The sequence below is a fragment of the Alosa alosa genome, chromosome 11 (genome assembly GCF_017589495.1).
Source record: "Alosa alosa isolate M-15738 ecotype Scorff River chromosome 11, AALO_Geno_1.1, whole genome shotgun sequence".
NCBI lineage: Eukaryota > Metazoa > Chordata > Actinopteri > Clupeiformes > Clupeidae > Alosa > Alosa alosa.
The window spans coordinates 9,157,665-9,178,190 of record NC_063199.1 but is presented as its reverse complement, the minus strand read 5'-3'; the positions used below and the strand labels follow the sequence as shown (position 1 = coordinate 9,178,190).

At 42.6% G+C, this 20,526-nt stretch overlaps 2 protein-coding genes across 2 annotated transcripts; both read right to left on the bottom strand.

Moving 5' to 3' along the window:
• Positions 1–6,147: 6,147 nt before the first annotated feature.
• Positions 6,148–8,823, bottom strand: slc10a3 (solute carrier family 10 member 3). The gene has a single exon (XM_048257131.1). The coding sequence runs from the start codon at positions 8,139–8,141 to the stop codon at positions 6,726–6,728; it is 1,416 nt and encodes a 471-aa protein (XP_048113088.1). The 5' UTR covers positions 8,142–8,823; the 3' UTR covers positions 6,148–6,725.
• A 1,983-nt stretch (positions 8,824–10,806) lies between these two features.
• chmp1a (charged multivesicular body protein 1A) lies at positions 10,807–20,457 on the bottom strand. Its single transcript, XM_048256311.1, has 7 exons — positions 20,312–20,457; positions 19,352–19,371; positions 19,144–19,221; positions 17,220–17,366; positions 16,714–16,842; positions 16,211–16,401; positions 10,807–12,454 (listed from the first exon to the last, which is right to left on the bottom strand). Exons 1-7 carry the CDS (start codon positions 20,316–20,318, stop codon positions 12,433–12,435), a joined length of 594 nt encoding a protein of 197 aa, XP_048112268.1. The 5' UTR covers positions 20,319–20,457; the 3' UTR covers positions 10,807–12,432.
• Between the last annotated feature and the right edge of the window lie 69 nt (positions 20,458–20,526).

Sequence of the window (20,526 nt, the reverse complement as noted above, 5' to 3'; positions counted from 1 at the left end):
GTTTATGTGTGTGTGTGTGTGTGCGTGTAGCTGATATGACCCCCATGAACGGGGGTGTCATAATGATACACTTTAAATTCCGTGCAGTTTTGAACCTGTCAGCCACAGATACCTGCGATTGCAATGCCTCTTTTTTGCTTTTTAATTTTTAACTAGGTGCCGCTACATGAGTGGATATAGGATGGTTTGACATGGCCCCATGGCCCCTGGAGGCCAACATACAAAAAAATGGTCATCCTAGGCCCTCCGGTTCTCGAGATATTCACAGAAAACTGTGTCTGCCCTACCCTCCTTTCGGGGATCAAGTCCGGTGGGGGGGTCCTCGCTGTGCGGCGGTCATAATAAAGGCTGTACACACAACATGCATACATGACACACACACACACACACACACACACACACACACACACACACACTGTACTATCTCTTACACACCACTTTGCATCACCTATGTCTCTCTCCCCAACACACCATCACCAACCACTCCTCTTCCTACCCCTCCTCCACCACCTCACTTTTTGATCTTTTTGCAGAGTGGTAAGTAGGCTGTCCTAAGCGGTGATATAACACACATGACAGCAAAAGATGAAACTGTCGTGTGTTGTTGCTGCTGCTGTACTTGTTCTTGCGCTCTGCTCCCAGGGACAAAGTCAGCGTAAGTTTTTCAGATTGCGTCATTATTATTTTTTTCTCTAAAAATACATTGAGATGCATTGTGTTTTGAGATTGAGATTGATATTTAAGCGAGTGGGAGAGGGAGGGTGGGATTGGGAAATGACTGCAGGCCGGATTCACCCGGGTCCCAGTGGGCGCTTGCACCCGAATGTAATATGGACATTGCAGCTTGTGGTTTTTGATTATTTTCTCTTTCAGACGACAATGGCCCAAATAAATGCTGTTTTGGTTATTACAGCAAGCAGATTCCACCTAGAGTCATAATAAAGTATAAAACCACCAGCCCCATCTGCCCCAAACAGGCGGTTCTGTGAGTATTTCTCCCTTTGCTAAGAGCAATTCCCACTTAAGTTTCTTTACATCTTTGTTGAGGTTGGTTTCACCCTTATATTCTTTTTCTTAAAGGCTCATCACAAAGAAGGGCAGAGAGCTGTGTGCCGACCCAAATGCCAAGCAGGTCCGGGCCATTATGAAAAAACTGTACTTTTAGACCAGCGCCAGTTCTCATTAATGCATCGCTGAGGCCCTTTAGCACAATCTTCCTGCTATGCACTACTCTTCTTCTTCTACAGAATGTAACAACCTAACAACCTGTAATTCAGTTGCTTTGTTTTGAATAAAAAAAATATTCTGTAATGTTGAACTCTGAATTGTCATCAGTGTTCTAAGAATTTTAGAAAATTCTAGAATTCTTTTTAGAATTTTGACCAGATTATAACTAGATGTATAGGCTACCTCTCTCGGGGAGCAGTGAGGGGTTAGGTGCCTTGCTCAAGGGCACTTCAGCCGTTCCCACTGGTTGGGGCTCGAACCGGCAACCCTCAGGTTACAGGTCCGGAGTGCTAACAGGGCCACGGCTGCCCCAATACGTGTCTGATTACCCCCCATACACACACTCACAAGCGAACATACACACACAGACATATAAAACACACACACATGCAGGCAAGCAGACACACGCACCCCCCCACCCCCCACCAAGTTAATTATGTATATCGAGACACCTTACAGGATGTTATTCTGTTTGTCCCCCATGTTGTCAGTCATTTATGTAGGCAATAGGCATGCATTTATAGCACAAAAAAGGAAATGCAGTTCAGTTTAAAAAGAGGCCAACCTGTTAAATTTGTCGTTCTACATACATTGGTTGCGGAAATAGTGGTGGGTATGCTATGTCAGTGGTTCTCAACTGATCTGGCTTTGGGACCCACAATTTCCCATGTTCATAAATTCGCATATATATATAGACCCATATATATTTTTTAGTGTTCAAGCCAATGGATATGGTGAGCTACATGGTAGCAAAGTGCCTGCGAATAAAGTTCATCAGAATAAAGGTCCAATATTAGATCTGATAAGGTAGCATTTTAAATTAGCGATTTTTTAATTTATTTTTAACCACAAGCTCTGCGACCCTCGAGAACGGTTCCGTGACCCACTTTTGGGTCGCGACCCACCAGTTAAGAAACACTGTGCTATGTTACAGTTGATTCCACTGTTGCGAAGCCTGCTTCTTGTCAATTCAATTACCGATATGGGATGCTGTTTACATTTTTTTACCAGATCTACTTCATAGGAGCCCCAATGTACAGAATTAATAGCCCTCTGCCAGCCAATCAGAAAAATAGTATTTCTTGTCTCTTGGGGATCCGTTTTCAATAATATGCCTTGTAGTTTCTTTTTAAAAAGTTGGTGTACCATGATTATTGTGTGGGTATTTTTGTATTTTCAAATTACTAATTACTTGTTGTTACATTTTATGAGCTAGTATTTGTAGTCTGTAACAAAATAGTTTTTGATGTATTTGTGCCTTCCTCTGGGGGTAATGGGGTGTGTGTGTGTGTTTATGTGTGTATGTGCGTATGCCTGCTTACCTGCATGTGTGTTTTTATGTGTGTGTTTATGTGTGTGTGTGTGTGCGTGCCTGTGTGTGTGTGCATGCGTGCCGGTGTGTGTGCATGTGAGTGTGTGCGTGCGTATGCCTGCATGTCTACTGTGTGTGTGTGCATGCGTGCGTGTGAGTGAGTGTGCGCATACCTGTGTGTGTGTGTGTGTGTGTGTGTGTGTGTGACGGATCAAAACGAAAAACAATGGTTCCGTGTCATCCTTGTGAAAAAAAAACTCATGACTAAACCTATATGACCGCGGTCATAATAATACAACATACAATATAATATAAAAAACGGCCGACACCACAATTAAATTAAAATACTTAATAAAATACAAGATATGAAATGCATTCTTCTTCATAGTCCTCCTATCAATAAAACCATTTTATTCTCTGTAGACTATCCTACAAAGTTCCTGTTTCGTGAAAAGGAAGCATTCCAGCACATTCAATTGAACATCTGATGAAGTGTTTAGTGTCAGTGCAAAGGTTTCAACCGTTCATTTTGGTTCAATGAATTACTTCAGATAGATTTTAAGGGTGTGTAGTGGGGAGGGTGTTAATCTCATTTTCAGCGCCTACTTTAAGAACCACTAACCATTCTGTTGTCACTGCGATTCATGCACCTCATTGTGCCTAACCAACCTAATTTATCAATTTAATGCCTGAATTAATGGGTGGCAATTTTGAGCAGTTTAATGTTTATGTTTAACCCTCTTTTGTGATTGGCACTAGAACCCTTCAGCATATATTTGCCTTCAAAGCTGCCCTGCTGATGCATAGCCTAAAAAGACGCCAGTGCTAGACTTCCGTAGTCTAGGTTTGAAAAATATTGAGCGTTGAGACAGGAGAGAGACAAGCAGATCAATTCGTATCAACATGGCCAGTAATGTTGCATGGCAAATGGTGCAAGCATCTCCCTCGGCGCCGTCTGCCTCCCAGCTCAATGGCTTGCCAAGTGCTGCCTCTGGTATGGATGTGGGTCTGAGCTGTTTCCGAGGAGGCCTTTCTCTGGTCATCTCTAGTATTACACACATAATCGATCCACTCAAGGTAAACACTACTTGCCAGTCCATTAGAGACATGCTGTTACCATGATGATACCTATTTCTAGTAAACGATCAAAAATTGATTTTGTAGGATCAATGTATACAAACATACTGCACATTAGTGTGTCTAAGTGTGTGTGTGTGTTTGTGTGTGTTGCTGTAAAAGATTATGAATAGGTGGGGCTACAACCGCACCTCGGCAGGAGGTATGAAAACACCCTTCCTAAGCGTTGCCCAATGTTGTATTTGAGTGCAATATCAGAGCTATGAAGGGGCGATTGTTCCCACATGCACTCCCACGCTTCTCCCTCTTGTCGTGGTGTTCTTGGGAAGCCTGGCACTGCAGCAGGGAAGATGGGCTTCTGATAGGTGAAAAGATCCCATTAAAATTTAATCGACGCTGTCTCATGAATGTTTAAGCACTTTCGCTATTGTGCCATGAAACCTCTGCGCACACAGCAAGAACCAAATGCTGCAGACACAACATAGAGGGCAGGGGGATCCCAGGGGATCCCAGGGGACCCGTCAGCCCGTCAACTGCAGCTGACACCAATACCGTTGGCACACCATCTCGACCGTTCCTCTAAATGGATGTGGCACTGCCCAGGCAGTGGAGAGACTCAAATTGACCATTTTTTGTATTTTGAACCTGGTTGTCCTGGTCCTGCACTAAAAAAAACTTGATTTGCTTGGATTCCCAGCACTTGTTAAAGAAAGAGTGAGCAATGTACTGTACACACGCACACACATGAGAACATGATATAGATGTCATGCACACACACACACATTTATATTCTTTCACATTCTCTTGTGCTGGTGCTACATCCAGTAGTCTGACAGTGTCTTATGAGTTACACTCTAGCAATCTGAGTGTGTATATTTAGTCTGAGTTTGAGAAGAGGTGAGAGGGGGAAAGGAGACCATTCTGAAAGTCTAAATAAGCTTTAGTTGACACAAAGGCTAAAATAATGTAGTATAATTGTATAAGAGAAAGGAGTCAGATGGGACAATATGCTGACTTTTGTGTGTTAGCGCATATTTTTCATACTGCGAGTAGAATGCAAAGGTAATCAGTGTAAGTGAAGTTCAATGGATGATGTGCAAAATGTGTATTTACACATGTAAAGGTAACTGAGAGAAGAGCTGATGTCAACAGCCAGGAGAAATCAGGTTAAGTTACCGTGGCAGCCGGGAGAGAAGTCAGATACTTCCCCCCTTCACCAGCAGTGGAGGTTACTAGAGGTTATCCTCTCATACAGACGTAATCAAAGTAAACAAAATTGAAATGTATTTTTTAGACTACAACAGGCATTTGGTAGGCATACCATTGTGTTTCTTAAATCAGGATTCCCCTCTTTTTAGGTGAGAGAGGAAACCAACAGGACCTCTGCCTCCCCCTATCAACTGTCTTACAGAGTTTCAGCTCGAGTGTACAGACATCAGCCATCAAAATATCAGAGTAACTCGTGATGAAAAATAATCAAGCCGCGTAGGAGTCTTAAGAGACGATACAAGAGCATCCATATAGGGATATATAGCATTGGTATACTGTGCTTGCTGTTAGTGTGTTAGCTTGTTTGGTCACAATCAACTTTGATCATACTTGTTTTAGCTAGCTTTTGTAAAAAAGAGTAGAGGCCTGACTAAAAGATCATTACAGACTTAATGGGCCTGTTTCCTACAGAGTCACTCAAAGACTTATGTTGACAAAGCCTCTTTAAACCAAATAATTAAGCACAGCCTGTAAACCCTGTGCTACATTCCAGTGGGTCCGGTCAGGCCCCTTAGGTCAACGCACTTTGAGCCAACAAAGCTACAACTACAAATGCACAACAGATGTGATCAGAAAACAGCTGTGTATGTGGAGGAGAGGGGGTAGCGGGGGACAGGACTCATCCACCAAAAATCAGCACCATTCTGTGAAATCGAAAGCATTCTTCAGTGCTGCACTGCAAACTGACATGTACACCACAGAATTTCCCCCACTCGCTTTATGACTCAGTTACACATACAGCCCTGCCTGCCCAATCCTGTCATGACAAGTTCTGTGTCAGTCTCACCACAACACCGCCCCCCACCCTGTCTCACAATCACACCCACACACACTCGCCTCGGTCACATGCAGTCTCTTCCTGTACTGGACTTCGACCTCTGTATTTCTGCCTTTTGCTTAGTTACAAACAAGCACAGGCTGAGTAGGTTAGCCTCTTCCCCATAAAGACTGATAAGTGAAGAAATAAGTGTGGGGCCATGTTGCCATGTTAAGCAACAGTCCCTCTCTAGCCTCACAGGAGACGCCGATAAAGAGCTTAGAATTCACACTGACTCAACAACACCACATGTGCACACAATGATGCAAATACACTTATGGAAAGCAGCACAGAGCAGGACACGCATTCAACACAAAACAGGATCCTTTGAATAACAAAATGAAGCCAAATACATACTTCCAAAAATCACACTCACACTATACAACCAAAGTCCTCTTTGGCTTTGTTTCTAGATGCACCACTGAAAAAAACGTAATTAGTGTGCTTTTGGCAAAATGCTTTTTATTTATACTTCCTCTTTTGCATTATTCAAGTACATGGATTCTCAGATACCCTCCTTTGAATCCAGAGGAACAATCAGCAGGAACACCTTTTTTTGACACCATATAGAACCTTACACCGCATACAATTTCCACCTCAAGAAAACACAGTCGCAGTCTCATTCCGACAACACAGACCATTTGTAAACATGATACATGGCAATCATTTCAATTACAAAAACAACCAAACCAAAAAATCTTATAGAAAAATATCAATCTTTTCATAAGTATCTCTCTCTGTTATTTACATGATTTTTTAATTTTTACTTTTATAGGAAAAGTATAAGAAACAAATGCAACCGAAACGGGGGGCCAGGGTGGGAAAAAAGGCCTTTGGTTTCAAGACAAAAACAAAAGAGATCACAGTCAATTCACAGGCACTGTTCCCTGTGAGCAGTGTGGCTTCATTGTACGTACATTTCTTGCTCAGACCTGTTGTAAAATGCTTCCAATGGCGGCTCTCCAGGCCGATAGAATACTCTGGGTGTGTCCAAGGGGCGCCGAGTGTTTTGGGTAGCTACAATCAGGCGTCGGTCTGGGCGAGGCTGGTAGGGGCTGAGCAGAGGCGCCGGTAGGCCATGTGTGCCAGGACAGTGAGCAGCATCTCCGAGGTGCTGCTGAGGGCCACGATGAAGGGAGCTTGGGAGGCGTAGTCGGCCTCAGCCCTGCGGAAGGACAGCTGCATGACCGCCAGGGCCAGCAGGCTGTTCTGCACGCCCACCTCAATGCCCACCGTCTTCCTCTGAGCCAGCGGAAGCCCGGCGCCGCGTGCCATGCACAGCCCGAGTGCCAGGCCGAAGAGTGGCACAGTCACGCCCGCCGCCACGATCTGCGGCCGCACGTGCGCCAGGATGGAGGCACCCATCTGGTAGGCCATGAAGATGCCACCCACGATGAGGACGAAGCTGAAGGGCCGGATGAGGGTGAGCAGCACGCGGGTGAGGGCCGGCAGACGCAGCTTCACCAGCATGCCCAGGGAGATGGGGATGGCAATGAACAGGAGCGTGCCCAGGATCTTGACAAAGGGTACATGCAGGGCGGCATGGACACCCAGCAAATGCCCGTACAGCGCTGATGACAGAGGCATGGCTGCTGCTGCCACTACCGTGGACACCAGCGTCATTGAAATGGCGAGGGTCACGTCTCCACCCAGCAGCAAGCTGTAAAGGTAGCCTCCACCACCGCCTGGAGCTGAGCAGGTGATGACCAGGCCCAGGGCCAGTGGCTTGGGAAGGGAAACCAGCCTGGACAAGCTGTACGCATAGAGAGGCATGACCAAAAACTGGCCCACTACACCAAGCAGCAGTGGCACAGGCCTCTTCAGCAACCCTCGTAACACGTCAACCTCCACTTTGCACCCAAAAGCACACTTGTTGATGAATATAAGCGGCAGCAGGGCGAAAAGCACAGGATTCTCTGAGAAATGGGACAACCCACCCGACTGTATGAGCCGGGTGGCGGGGTCATCGTCTCCAGGCGCCACTCTGATGGAATAGTCCGACCGCTCTTCGATGAGAACAGGGTTTGAGTTCTGGTCCAGGTCTATTAGCTGGATGAGCAGCGGAGCCCGGCCTGCTAGACCTGAGCGAATGCTGATAATGTAACTCCTCACAGGTCCCGTGTGTCCGCTATCAGTAACGTTCAAAATGGAAAGCACATCTGGGTCCAAAGAGCGCACTCGGACTGTTTGCCTCCAGCTTTCCCGGCCCTTCCTACTCGCCGCACTCCCGTACTTACTTGATAGAACAATCACGCCTTTCGTGTTCTCGGGGAACTCGAATTCTTGAGATGTCCCATCTCCAATATTCAGATACCTTCTATTGCTGTCGGCCGTCACGTTCTCGTCGATGTTGCTGTTTGCCGTGGACCTGTCTGCCGTTGTTTGGTCCGCTCCCCCAGTTACGAAGAAGAGACAACAGAATGCTAATAGCATCCTCATCGTTTTGACGGACAGGGGGCAGAGGGGCGCTACACAACGCGTCCCCTATCTGCCGTGTCCCTGGTCCGTCTAGAGCCGTCTTTCGTTCACCGTACACCGAAAAAACTTATCCAGTCCGGGAATACAATCAGTACGTCGACAGCCGCGCCCGGTAAATTCCGTCTGGAACCCATTTGACTGTGCTCGCTTTCTCTCGCTCTACCGGAACTTAGACATTACCCCGCCCCGTGCAGCTCAAATGGCTCAATTCCCCACGGATATGAAATGTCATACTTGTGTCGTATTGACCTAGCTCACATTTCTCCGTAAAACAGAAAAAAAAATGTCTACCGTCCAAAAGCCGACGTTGTGCGTGCGTGCTCCTTTTTTGTCTGTTTGATTGCAGCTGTCATTACCCCTGCCTACCAGCTTCTATCTTTTTCCATTCACTTGCTGAGCCCCGGCTAATCCAATCAGAGCAGCCCAAACCGTTAACTCTCTGGGCGCCTTCCTGAAGAAACGCCAACGTCATACGAGAAATCACATACAGGGGGTGTTCTCCCCGGCTCCCCTGGATAGCCTACATTGTGTTGTGTGGGGGATGTAGGCTATGCAATTATGCACACAAAAGCGGCTCTAACTTTAGATGGGCTGAAGATGCTGTCGATGCCGCAGTGCAATTCATTGGCGTTATGAAACGGTTTAATCATTTACGTAACGCAATGGGACCGAAATATTTAGCCTATTGCTTTATATTAAAAATAAATAAAGTCACTGTAACCTACCCTGCAACCCCGACTATCCCAAATAAACAAAGGACAATGGTCTTGAGGTGGATCCACTGGTAATTGTAGCCTAGGCTACTTCATTTTAGTGTGCCTATCCAATGGGGTGGGGGCAAAAGTGCGATTTCATGTTTTTTTTTAACATGTCACGACTCTTTGAAATTAATTTCCCGTGTTGATGCATTTGGTGGTGAGAATGATAGGCTAGATAATGACATTCACATAGTTAAATATAGCTATCTCCATAGTTTGCCATATAAAACTCTTCAAATCTGACCTAGTAGGCTCAAAATCTGCCCATGAGCTCAATGAATAATTTAGATGCTGACTACAGGCCCACATTTTAATGGTGTCCAATTCCGATCTTGCATGTACAGTTTTCGAGTAGGTAGGCTACTAAACATGAGAGTGAAACCTTACACACCTATTTGCAACGGAAAAGAAAATAGCAACCCCCCAACTCCAGACATTTTAACAGCCATCAACAAAACAGGCTGGTAGTGCAATTGTTGCATACTGATTTGAGAAATCAACAAAAAGTTGAAACAAAGGTGATCAATCATGTTTTGCCTGTTGAAGCATCAGGCAATCCAACATAAATAGCAAATGGCCTAACCTACAGCTTGAGCACAATGCCTAACAGCCAGGCTCATTGGTATGGCAGTCAGCGCACATACTCAACTGTAGTGACTGCACTCCATCACAGGCAAAAATAGTTTTTAAGATTTAAATAATAAATGTAAATTATATTTATTATAGATTTAAATAATAAAAGTTAGCTAAATTTGGCTACTATACTTGGACTTATTTTCCTATAATAATCATGGAATGTTATAAGATAGAATAACACGAATATGGGAAGAACAAGGCTGTAATAGGCTACTATAGACACTATTGTAAAAATAAAATTAGATTAGATTCAACTTTATTGTCATTGTGCAGAGTACAAGTACAGAAAGAACGAAATGAAGTTAGTGGAATCAGTTGTGCAAAAAAGTAGAAAAGTGCAATGTGAACAGACAGGTACTGCAGTGTAAATAGTGTGGACAGTATACAGTTAAGCAAGTGGCATGGTTCACAGTAGGTATTTGTGCAGTGTATTAACAATACACTATAAGAGCAAAATAAATATGGATATGCAGTATGGACAATATAGACAGATATGTGCAGTGTATTAACAGTAACCTTATAATAAAAAAGTGTATGTGCAGTATTAACAGTATAGACAGATATACTGTTGATTATGGAGTATAGTCTACAGTATGATGGCATTAACATTATAAGAGCAGTAGAATATTGGTACATAAGTGTAGTTACAGTATGTACATTTTGTAATATAAATAGAATGCTATGTGTGGGATAGGGTAGTATAAAATATGTTTAAACATATCACTCCATCTGTTCACTCTATGGCTATGGCCTTGGTTTGCAATGTTTAACCCTTGTTAAAGAGTCCCCAGTGCTAATGCTATGTCACAGAGAAGACACGCTGGCCTACTTCAAATCATGACTCATAAGTCTCAGGATGTGGTTCCGAGAAAGACAAAAGAGGTTGTCTCGCTGTGGCGCTCTGAACCTGACAACCTGCTGATGTGAAGAGCTCTTGTGACATTAGCAGGAGTGACAGCTGCGGAGAGTGGCAAGGCAAAAGCCGTGCCTCACCACTGCAGCTGGGGGAAACCAGCTCGTACCTGACACAGGAAAAACAAAACTGCCCCGAGTCAATTCGTTCCCAAGCTGCAATGCTCTTTGTGATGAGCAGATTCACATCCCTTCCTAATGCAGATTACATTAGCCTAATAGGCATTGACAGGTGTCACAGCAATATTACAGACAATGTAAGAGAGCAAGATCAACTGTGTTAACAGTTACATGCAATAATAAAACTGACACACAAAAAATAATATCAGAGGGAATTTTATTTCCACAAGTTAAATATACAAAAGAAAGATCTCTGCCGCTTTGAGTCATTTTTGTAAGTTAAAGTACAAATAAACCCCTGCCCTACCATCTCAACTGAGACGGGGAGAGCCACCAAACAAAACAAACTGAAATTAAAATGATGATAGTCATCATGGCAGAAGGAACCAAGCAAAGATTCACCCAGGGCTGATTGTGGCAGGACTACAGAGTGTGTGTGAGAGAGAGAAAGGGGACTTCCTTGTTTCCATGACAACATGGAGCCAGTAATGGTAATGATGGTGGATGGGATGAGATGGGAGGTGTGTGGGTGGGTGGGGGTGTTCTTATTGTCGTTACAGCTCTTAAGCTCTCTATGGGTTTTCTAACAGAGGCACTGAGGAAGAGCACCCAGACAAGCAGCTGTGTGACAGTAAGGCATTCATGAAAAAACAACAACAACAACAACAACAACAAACAATTCACCAAAGAAACCAGACACATCAGAGCAATAAAAACATGAATCACTGAAAAAGAAATAAAAAAAATAAAATTGAATAATCCAGCAACAACAAAAAAACTAAAAACAGTTACCAATGTATTACACAAATTCAAAAGCTGTTTTACAGAGCAAAAAATTATGCATTTTGCAGCAGTATTACACTGCATGCAATGCAAATGGTGACTGTTTATGCTGTGACTAAGTCCCATGACTTTAAATGATGTGATACAGGAGTGGGAGGGGGGGGTCAAAAGGAAACCAGTTCCCAGATGTCTTAGTGTTTCTCCTAAATATCCATGTTCCTGTTCTGACTAATATCTACAGCAAAACAAGTCAGGGAAAGAGACATGTTCTATGGTTGGCAGCTCCCATGACTGCATCAGAACGATCCCCTGCAATCCTGTTTTTCATTTCAGCTCTTGTATTATCGTATTCCTGCCTCAGTTTGAACAAAACAGGTATTGTATATAAAACTCTCGAGAAGACCGTGAAACCTAAATTGCTATGGGGAAAAGATGAGAGCCATCATCCAAGGATATGGCCGGGCTGAAAGCAGCACTCATTCCTAAATACAGTAAACTTTTTTTACATTTCCTTTGTACATATTGAAAACATCTCTGGATAAAAGACTATGTTGAGCTCTGCTCTTCCGATCGGATACTGAACCTCAGATGTGAGGGGCTCACAATACAGCCAGCATCTGTATGTATGTGTGTGTGTGTGTGTGTGTGTGTGTGTGGGTGGGGGGCGACAGAGGAGAGAACAGAAGAGAAAGGGGGACATATGGGGAAAGAGGTGATGGGAAAGAGACAAGACAGAAATAGAAAAGGGAGGACAAAAAGTCACAGGGGAGACAGATTGTTTACAGTGTAAAACGGGAGAAAGTGAGTGTGTGTGCGTGCGTGGGCGGGAGAAAGAACGAAACACACACTCAGTAGTATTTTCAGCCACACCGAGCGCCAATGTGTATATAAATAGACGGGTGAATCAATAAAGGCTTGTCAGGTCTTCACTGTAGGAACAGTTCAATAGAATTGCAGAGAGCCAAACTGTCCTGGTTGTCTCTTTCTCAGTGAACATCTAACCTCTGCTCTCCACTCTACGAAACAGCCACTGAGACGGGTCCTCAGTTCCGCAAGGCGGCCAACCTGGGAAGAACAAGAACAAATCCATATATGCCTGGACGTCTACTGATATGTGTGTGTGTGTGTGTGTGTGTGTGTGTGTGTGTGTGTGTGTGTGTGTGTGTGTGCACGTGTATAAAAGTCAGTGCAATTCACTGTTTAGACACCAATTCTAAACAATAACACTGACAAAACAGTGAATTTATTTAGAGGTTTCTGAGAGAAGCATTAAGTTGCAACTTTATCAATGAACTTTAACTGATTAGCTGTCAACTTCTACAATAATCGCCAGTTATTTTGATAATTGTTTTTTTTTTTTTTTTTTTTTTAAAAAGGGCAGAATCTGATTCTTTACATTATTACATTACATTTGGCAGACACATGTTTAGCCAAAGTGACTAACAACAGTAAACAGCTTTTTAAAGCAATTCTCTCAACAATTCTAGGACCATTTTTTTGCTGATGCTATATGCAAAAAGCCCAGCCAAAGACTGTTTTAATTAGGAAATTGAAGGGATTTGGAGTCAGCTGTAATATTCTTGAGAGGATATATGTCAGTTTAGTAGAGATCATCCTTACCTATAACATTTCTGTCTGGTATAGTCACTTGACTTTACACAATAAGAACAAGCTGTCCAGAATTGTTAAAATGGCAGGGAAAATCATAGGGCGACCTCAAAAAACACCAGATAATCTATACAGCACTGCAGTACACAGAAAAGCCATGAACATACTAGATGATGACACACGCCCCCTTCATTCTGAATTTGAGCTCCTCCCCCTAGGGCGGCACTACAGAGTACACATGGCAAGGAGAAATATATACAAAAACTCTTTTATTCCAAATGCAATTTCCATGGTCAACAAACAATGGAAAAAATAGACAGAAGGGAGGTGTAGCCAGCACTACAAATGGGCTGGAACTGATGCTTTTTGCCTTGTATCTGATGTGTTTGCATGTGTGTGTGGGCTAAAGGGAGGGGATACATGTGATGTGCGGTGTTGCGTTAATCCTGTGGATATATGTCTGCGTGTAATGGAATGAATGTGTCTACTCTATGTTTCCTCTGTGTTTTATACTATTCCTATCAGTGAGACCAAAGATAATTTTCATGCAGGCATGACAATAAAGTATATTCCATTCTATTCTATTCTAAAAAGGTAGAGTACAATAAGAATAAGTGCATCAGTGAGTGCTGTTTTTAAACAGTCAAGTGTCAGTTCTAGTCAGGTGGTACAGTAAGTGCTAGGATCAGCAAGACTAGTTGTAAGTAGTGCGAGAGGAGATGTTCTCTGAAGAGCTGGGTCTTCAGGGGTTTTTTGAAGATGGAGAGGGATGTCCCTGCTCTAGTAGGAACTGGTAGCGCGTTCCACCAACAATGTACAACAGATGAAAAAAGTTTGGATTCTAGCTTCTGAAATTTGAAACGTGTCTAATTTCTATACTACAGTATACTAAAATCTTCAAAGGGGTGGAGACAAAACAATACATTGAGAATTGATATCTTGGACTTGCATATAGACCACAAAGCTAATCAATTAATAATAAATCATGGGCATACTATGCAGCCAGATATGGTTCATATATCCATAGTACACCGATCAGCCATATCAGTATGACTACTGACATATGAAGTGAATAACACTGATTATCTTGTTATCATGGCACTGGCCAGTGGGTGGGATATATTAGGTAGCAAGTGAACATTTCCTCCTTTAAGTTGATGTGAAAATGGGACAGCATAAAGATTAGAGAGACTTTGATAAGGCCCAAATTGTGACGGCAACAGGTCATGGGTGGCAAAGGCTCACTGGTGCATGTGGAGAGTGAAGGCTGGCCTGTGTGGTTGGATAAAACAAAAGAGCTACTGTAGCTCAAATTGCTGAAAAAGTTCATGCTGGTTCTGATAGAAAGGTGTCAGAACACACAGTGCATCGCAGTATGTTGCGTGTGGGGCTGTGTAGTCGCAGACCTGTCATGGTGCCCATGCTGACTCCTGTCCACTACCGAAAACCAACAATGGCACATGAGAATCAGAACTGGACCACAGAGCAATGGAAGAAGGTGGCCTGGTCTGATTAATCATGTTTTCTTTTACATCGTGTGGATTGCTGGGTGCATTGTTTACCTGGGGAACACATGGCCCCAGGATGCATTATGGGAAGAAGGCAAACCGACAGAGGCAGTGTGATGCTTTGGGCAATGTTCTACTGGGAAACCTTGGGGCCTGCCATTCATGTGACTCGTACCACCTACCTAAGAATTGTTGCAGACCATGTACACCCATTCATGGAAACGGTATTCCCTGATGGCAGTGGCCTCTTACAACAGGATAATGCACCCCATAACAAAGCAAAAATGATTCAGGAATGGTTTGAGACACACAACAAGTTCAAGGTGTTGACCTGGGGCCTGTACTACGAAGGGAGCTTAACCTACCCAGATGTAACCCAGGGTTACTTTGTTAAACCGGGGTTGACAAAACCTGGTTATCTTAAGTGGTGTTAATCGGTACGACGACGCTGATTATGAAGTTGATTTGTTGAGCCGGGGTTAACCTAATTGGAGTTTGTGCGCGTTTACATAAAAGGGGCGGGTTGCAGCGCAAGTCACCACTTTCAGTGATGACGCGATCACCTTATTTCACGGATGAGGAATGCACAATTATTATGACAAGTTATGAGGAATTAAAACCCACTCTACAAAATCAAATACGTCGGCAGTGAACAAAGCAAGGCAAGGCTGTTGGCAACGTATTGCAGATCGGGTAGCCTAACTGCCTAAAAGTAAAGTTTTATTTCCACATGTTCTTCCAATATGTGTTACGGAGGATTAATATCTTGCGGAATGTATGAAATGAGTTGAAATTATTAAATTGCCTATTTTGAGTTCATAGAAATGCCTACAGATGCAACACAATTTAGAAGTGGGCATATAGATTATAGTAATTGACTGATTTAGTGTATGCCTAATCCTGTGAACATTTCAGATACAACACCATTGCCAAACGCACATGGCAGCAGGTGAAAATGAAACACAAACACATTATTCAGAATAGTAGGTTTATATAGTCATAGCTTGCATTAATATTTCTTAATTATGAAAACATGTAGGCCTAGTATGCTTATAGCCTTCACTTGGCCTCTGTTTTACAGCTAACAAGAAAAAGGTGTCTTTGAACTAGAGTGTTTTACAGTAGCAGAGGAGTTGGCCATTGCAAATAACAGTAGAAGGCCGATTATGGAAGGGGTTGAGGGAGGCATTCGGTCGGATTCTGGTGCTGTGGAAATGTGTAGCCTTTATGTGCAGGGTACAGTAATATGACATTCAATTCAACAAGTTTGTTAAAATGGAGATTTTAATTTATTAGGCCTACTGTAGGCTATGTCCAATTTATTTTAGGGTATTCTTGCTCAGATGTTCAACATACTGTAGTTTATAGGCCTATGTCCGATTTATTTTCGGACATACAGTATCAGATGTTCAGCATCACCGATTAGATGGAATACATGAATGTCCATGTAAGGGCATTGCTATGACGGGTGACATTAGAGATTTCTGCCTAGATCATCTGACAAAGATAACGAATTCCTTCGGCTGACAGTCTATATCTTCATAGAGAATATCGTCCGGGTATATATATATATATATAGTCTATATATGGCGGTCTCTAAAACCCCTCGCCCTGCGAAGAGAGCCCCTCACGATTTGCGCTCCAATGTCGTATGGATCATCCAGGTACGCCGACATTGTGTGTGTGTGTGTGTGTGACCACTTACCTGCGCGAAAGCTGGTCCTCCCTCTCCTGGGCCCGGGAGCTCTCCCCCAGAGAACTGGCACCAGCTGGCAGCTGGTTGAGCTGGTCCATTACCTCCAGGCCACTCTCCTCGGCTATCTGCACTATCAGGTCGTCCACCTGCTCCTGGGGTGTGGTCAGGGTGGTGGCAGAGCTCATCGAGTCCTCCATCACCTGAAGGGGAAGGTGGAGAAGTAGGAATTGCCGTTCACTAGCTGGACTGATAACATCAACAATAACAACAACAAGAAACAGGAACATACTGCAGGTAATGTGGGAAGCTCCAATATGATCAAAGACTAAAGGACAAAGATAGCCACAACCAAACTAAGGAATAACGTAAAGTAAATACACATAAATGTAAATAAAACTACCCGCTAAGAGATCTTAATACCTAAAGCAGGTAAAAAGATCACTGTGCAATATAAACTATAGACCTTATATAAAATATCCTTACTCAGTCTAGAGTGGTTAGGTGGAACTTACCGAGGTGTGAACGTCCAGGTTCTGCACCTGTGTCTCAAACTTGTCCATGACGGCTGACACCTTCTGCAAATCCATGGAGCCAAGAGCCTTATCTAGGGCCTTGGTCACCTGAGTCATGTTCTTTGTGACCTATGTTATGAAAAGTGGAATATGATAACATGTATGGCAGCATAAGTATCTCCATTCTGCAAAACAGATCAACCATCTGTTCATAAGGGTGCTACACAAATACAAAACAGTCACCAGTGATATAAACGCCCCTTATGTCAATCCCTGAAGGCTGAAGTATCACCCTGCAACTAAGCTTCCAAATGGCAAACCTTACTCTTTGTATGGTCCTTGCCCTGAAAGCCATGGTCCAACTCTGATATTTCACATTTTTGATCAGCTAAGGCAGTATCATGGACACATTTTTTAACCAGTGTTATGCATGTTGTGACTCACTGGCATTATAGATTTCAGTGAGCTGTGTATTGGTCATAGTCTGAAAAGACACTCATACTCACTCCTTTCATGGTGACTGCGGTCTGGACCTTAGAGGCCACAGCGTCCACACGTGAGGCCATGCGTAGCCAGTTGACACCCTCATTTTTTTTGCGAATGGCGTTCTCGGCATACACCCTGGCACACTCCACATTCTTCTGCTGGAGGGCCTGGAGTCAGGAAAGACCACACACAAACACCAAAACAAACTCATCTACAGGTAACCTGATTGAGCTTGTTTTGCTGAAAATCATAAAATATAACATATGCTACAGGGCATTAGAGTTCAGACACTGGAGAAAAGCTGTTGTTAGATACTGGAAACTATCCTTTAGGGTTAGCACTGTGAGTGGGCTTGATACTGTTATCAGGTGTAGACAATTCAGAGAATTGAATACCAAAGACCTTCAGTCAGACACTTTGCAAGAGGATTCTTCCGTGTCTGTCTTTCATCGCAAAATCTGGTGTTAATACAATGCCTAACATCCAGTGTGGTTCACTTGTGGTTAAGTTAAATATGCAACCGACTTCCTTTTTAGGACAGTAAACATGAAAACCTGGCATTTCTACATCTGTTTTGGATTTCAGTCAATGACCTCTTCTAAGCTGTATTTATTTTACACTGCTGGGAAACAGCTTGTAAAAAAGAACAGAAGTGTCTTTAAGCTACAACATTTTCCATTAGGTCAGAAAAGACATGACTTTCCAAATCATGTGATGCCCTGCCCCCTGCTGGTCACCAGCTGAAACTGTATATGAGGGCTAGGGTGTATCCTCAAACCTTGAAGCTGCTGTACATGAACAGGTCATGCTAACTTCAACCTGGTTTGGTGACTGTCATTCTCCAATTCCTTCTATTATTGTACAAAAGCAAAACAAACAGAAATTTGGAATGACCTTCACCTTGAAATTTCCTCATTTACAAGAGCTTAACACAATTGTTAAAGAATCTAAAGCCCCTTTCAAACATGCACTTTGTCGTAATCAAGTTCATCCATGAATTCTCGTTCATGACAGACTGGCGCTACTTTGCAAAGACAAGAAGTTCTGATGATCAACCATTCTAGGCCACTGTTCTCCATGTGTGTAATGTTTTCAGACCTTCTTTTCATTTCAACGATCTAGACTTGCCATATTAGCATTGCCATACATATTGTGTGTCATACTGTGACACACAATATGTGCGTCAATCCTGGATTCTCCCCTCATTTGAACTACCCCGAGTATTTACTCCAGGTACAAACAAGTCCCATCCGTGCAATGTCCGTTGTGTAAGGATCATTTTTGAACACCCGACTGCGTTTAAGGTCGGGATCTAATTACTCGAGCATTGTCTGGACGTCATGTCTGAAAACAGCTTTTCAGAAACATCTGTATGATTATACCATAATCATCATTTGTGGTTGTAATCAAAGTCTACTTTATCAAAGTCAAGACAATAAAGCTTTAGCAAAAAAGCATTGCAGCAGCTTAATCTCTCATTTCTGTATGATTTGGAGTGCTATCTTTTTACCATATATTGAAAAGAGTACAGTATTTAGCATGTAAATAAACATCCTGACAAGAAAGCAAGAGCGAGATTTCATTACATGGCTAGAAAAATCAATTAGCTCCCTGATGAAATTTGCACAGTACGGTCTATAGGACAGTATCTACAAATGAACAGCCTTCGACAACCATTACTCAGGATATTTCCATTATTACAGTGACCATGCCTTTTGAAAATATGACTGGCCTAGGTCCAGATACAAGATGCTCACTTTGTTCCCCAGATTAATATGTGTCATTATCATGTGTACAATGCTGCTATGGGGAACAAAATGTATTTTTTAACTCCATCCTATTAGAAGACAACAATGCCACACCATTTACGCAGTCAACATTATATTATGTTGCAACTAGTCTCAAACACATCATAAATGGTTAAACAATCCTATTTGTACATACCTTCTTAACCTTGGCTTGTTCGGCCTTTGAGTCCTTCTCTGCCTTCTTTGACAGTCTTTCCAACTGCTTTGCTGTAAACTTTAAAATGAGAGTTAATAGTCCAAAAAATCTGTAATTGTCCTAAAGCTGTTCATTTTCATTGGAGGTAATTACATCAGTTCTATTGTACAAGGTCTTTGATTTTCAGTGTAAATTAGTGGTTATTTACCTTTAATTGAAAGAGTGTCTCTATTGGGAAAAGACATCGAGAAAAACATTACATCATATTACATGACATGACATAAGAGGGTTTCACTCTCACATTGTCCAAAATTATACTTATACAGTGAAGTACTTCCTGATGTTAATAGACTGTATAAAGCTCCAGCCATCACTTCATAATCAGTTAAGAACTGACAGCAATATACACTTGAGACAACCCCTGACTGCACATGGCCTGAACACGCAGGTGCTGGACATACATTATCTAAAACATAGTGTTACGAACAATTAGCTCACTGTCACTGTCTCACACAGGCGCATTGACTTATTTCTCAAATTAGTATACAGCATCATTACATATTACATATAATATATAATATAAATTATTACACGGCGTTGTTGCTTAGAGAACATATTATGAAGAATTTTTGACGTTTTTTGACAGATGACGTTAATGTTAGCTTAACAGGTAGTTTTGCAAGGAATCTAATTTAACCTTAACGAGTATTTTCAAGGAACGTTATGAACTATATGTCTATCTATCTGGTTAGATTAATTTTAAAAAGAAAGAAACGGGTAATATTACAAGTAAAAGCAAATAGATAAAGTAGTCTTGACGTAAAATTAGCCAACATGGACTAACGTTAGCTAGGCGGCGGCGGTGGCTAGCAGGATGGCTGGAGATATTTAAAAAGTTTGATATATGAGTAAAATAAATCGTCAGTGGAGCATAATGACATATTAACAATATTGACAGAAATGCGGGTTCTTCCTTTCTGGTATGTACTGTCAACTGGTAAATCACAATCATATAATTAACCAACCTTGCTTTCTAAGCCAGCTAGCTACCTCCCTCCCTGGCTAGATTGCTAACGTTAGCTTTTAGGCTAAACATTCTGACAACCAATACTAACACGCTGACCAGCAAGTGGCTGGTCTTTTGAAGGATTAAACTAGAATACGTTACCGTCCATGGCAGTGGGTGTTTGTTCTTTCCTTTTTGTTAATTCTCACGGCGCTGACACAGCTACTTCTAATTTCAGGTATATGTTGTTTTCCTTCTTGGCAATCTTCTTCCTGGTTCTGGCTCAGTGTTGTCACGTGATAAATGATGGCCAAATTAATCCACGAAGAGATTAAAACAGGCATCTATAAACAAATATTTAAAAAGTTTGAGGCCTG

Bases quoted from the DNA above. Each gene is read 5' to 3' on its own strand.
- chmp1a (XM_048256311.1), bottom strand. The intron at 16,402-16,713 runs GTAAGTTCCACC...CTTCCCCTTCAG, and splicing joins ACCTGGACGTTCACACCTCG to GTGATGGAGGACTCGATGAG. The intron at 12,455-16,210 runs GTAAGTGGTCAC...TGTTCTTCCCAG, and splicing joins GAGGACCAGCTTTCGCGCAG to GTTGGCCGCCTTGCGGAACT.
- slc10a3 (XM_048257131.1), bottom strand. From the start codon at position 8,141: ATGAGGATGCTATTAGCATTCTGTTGTCTCTTCTTCGTAACTGGGGGA.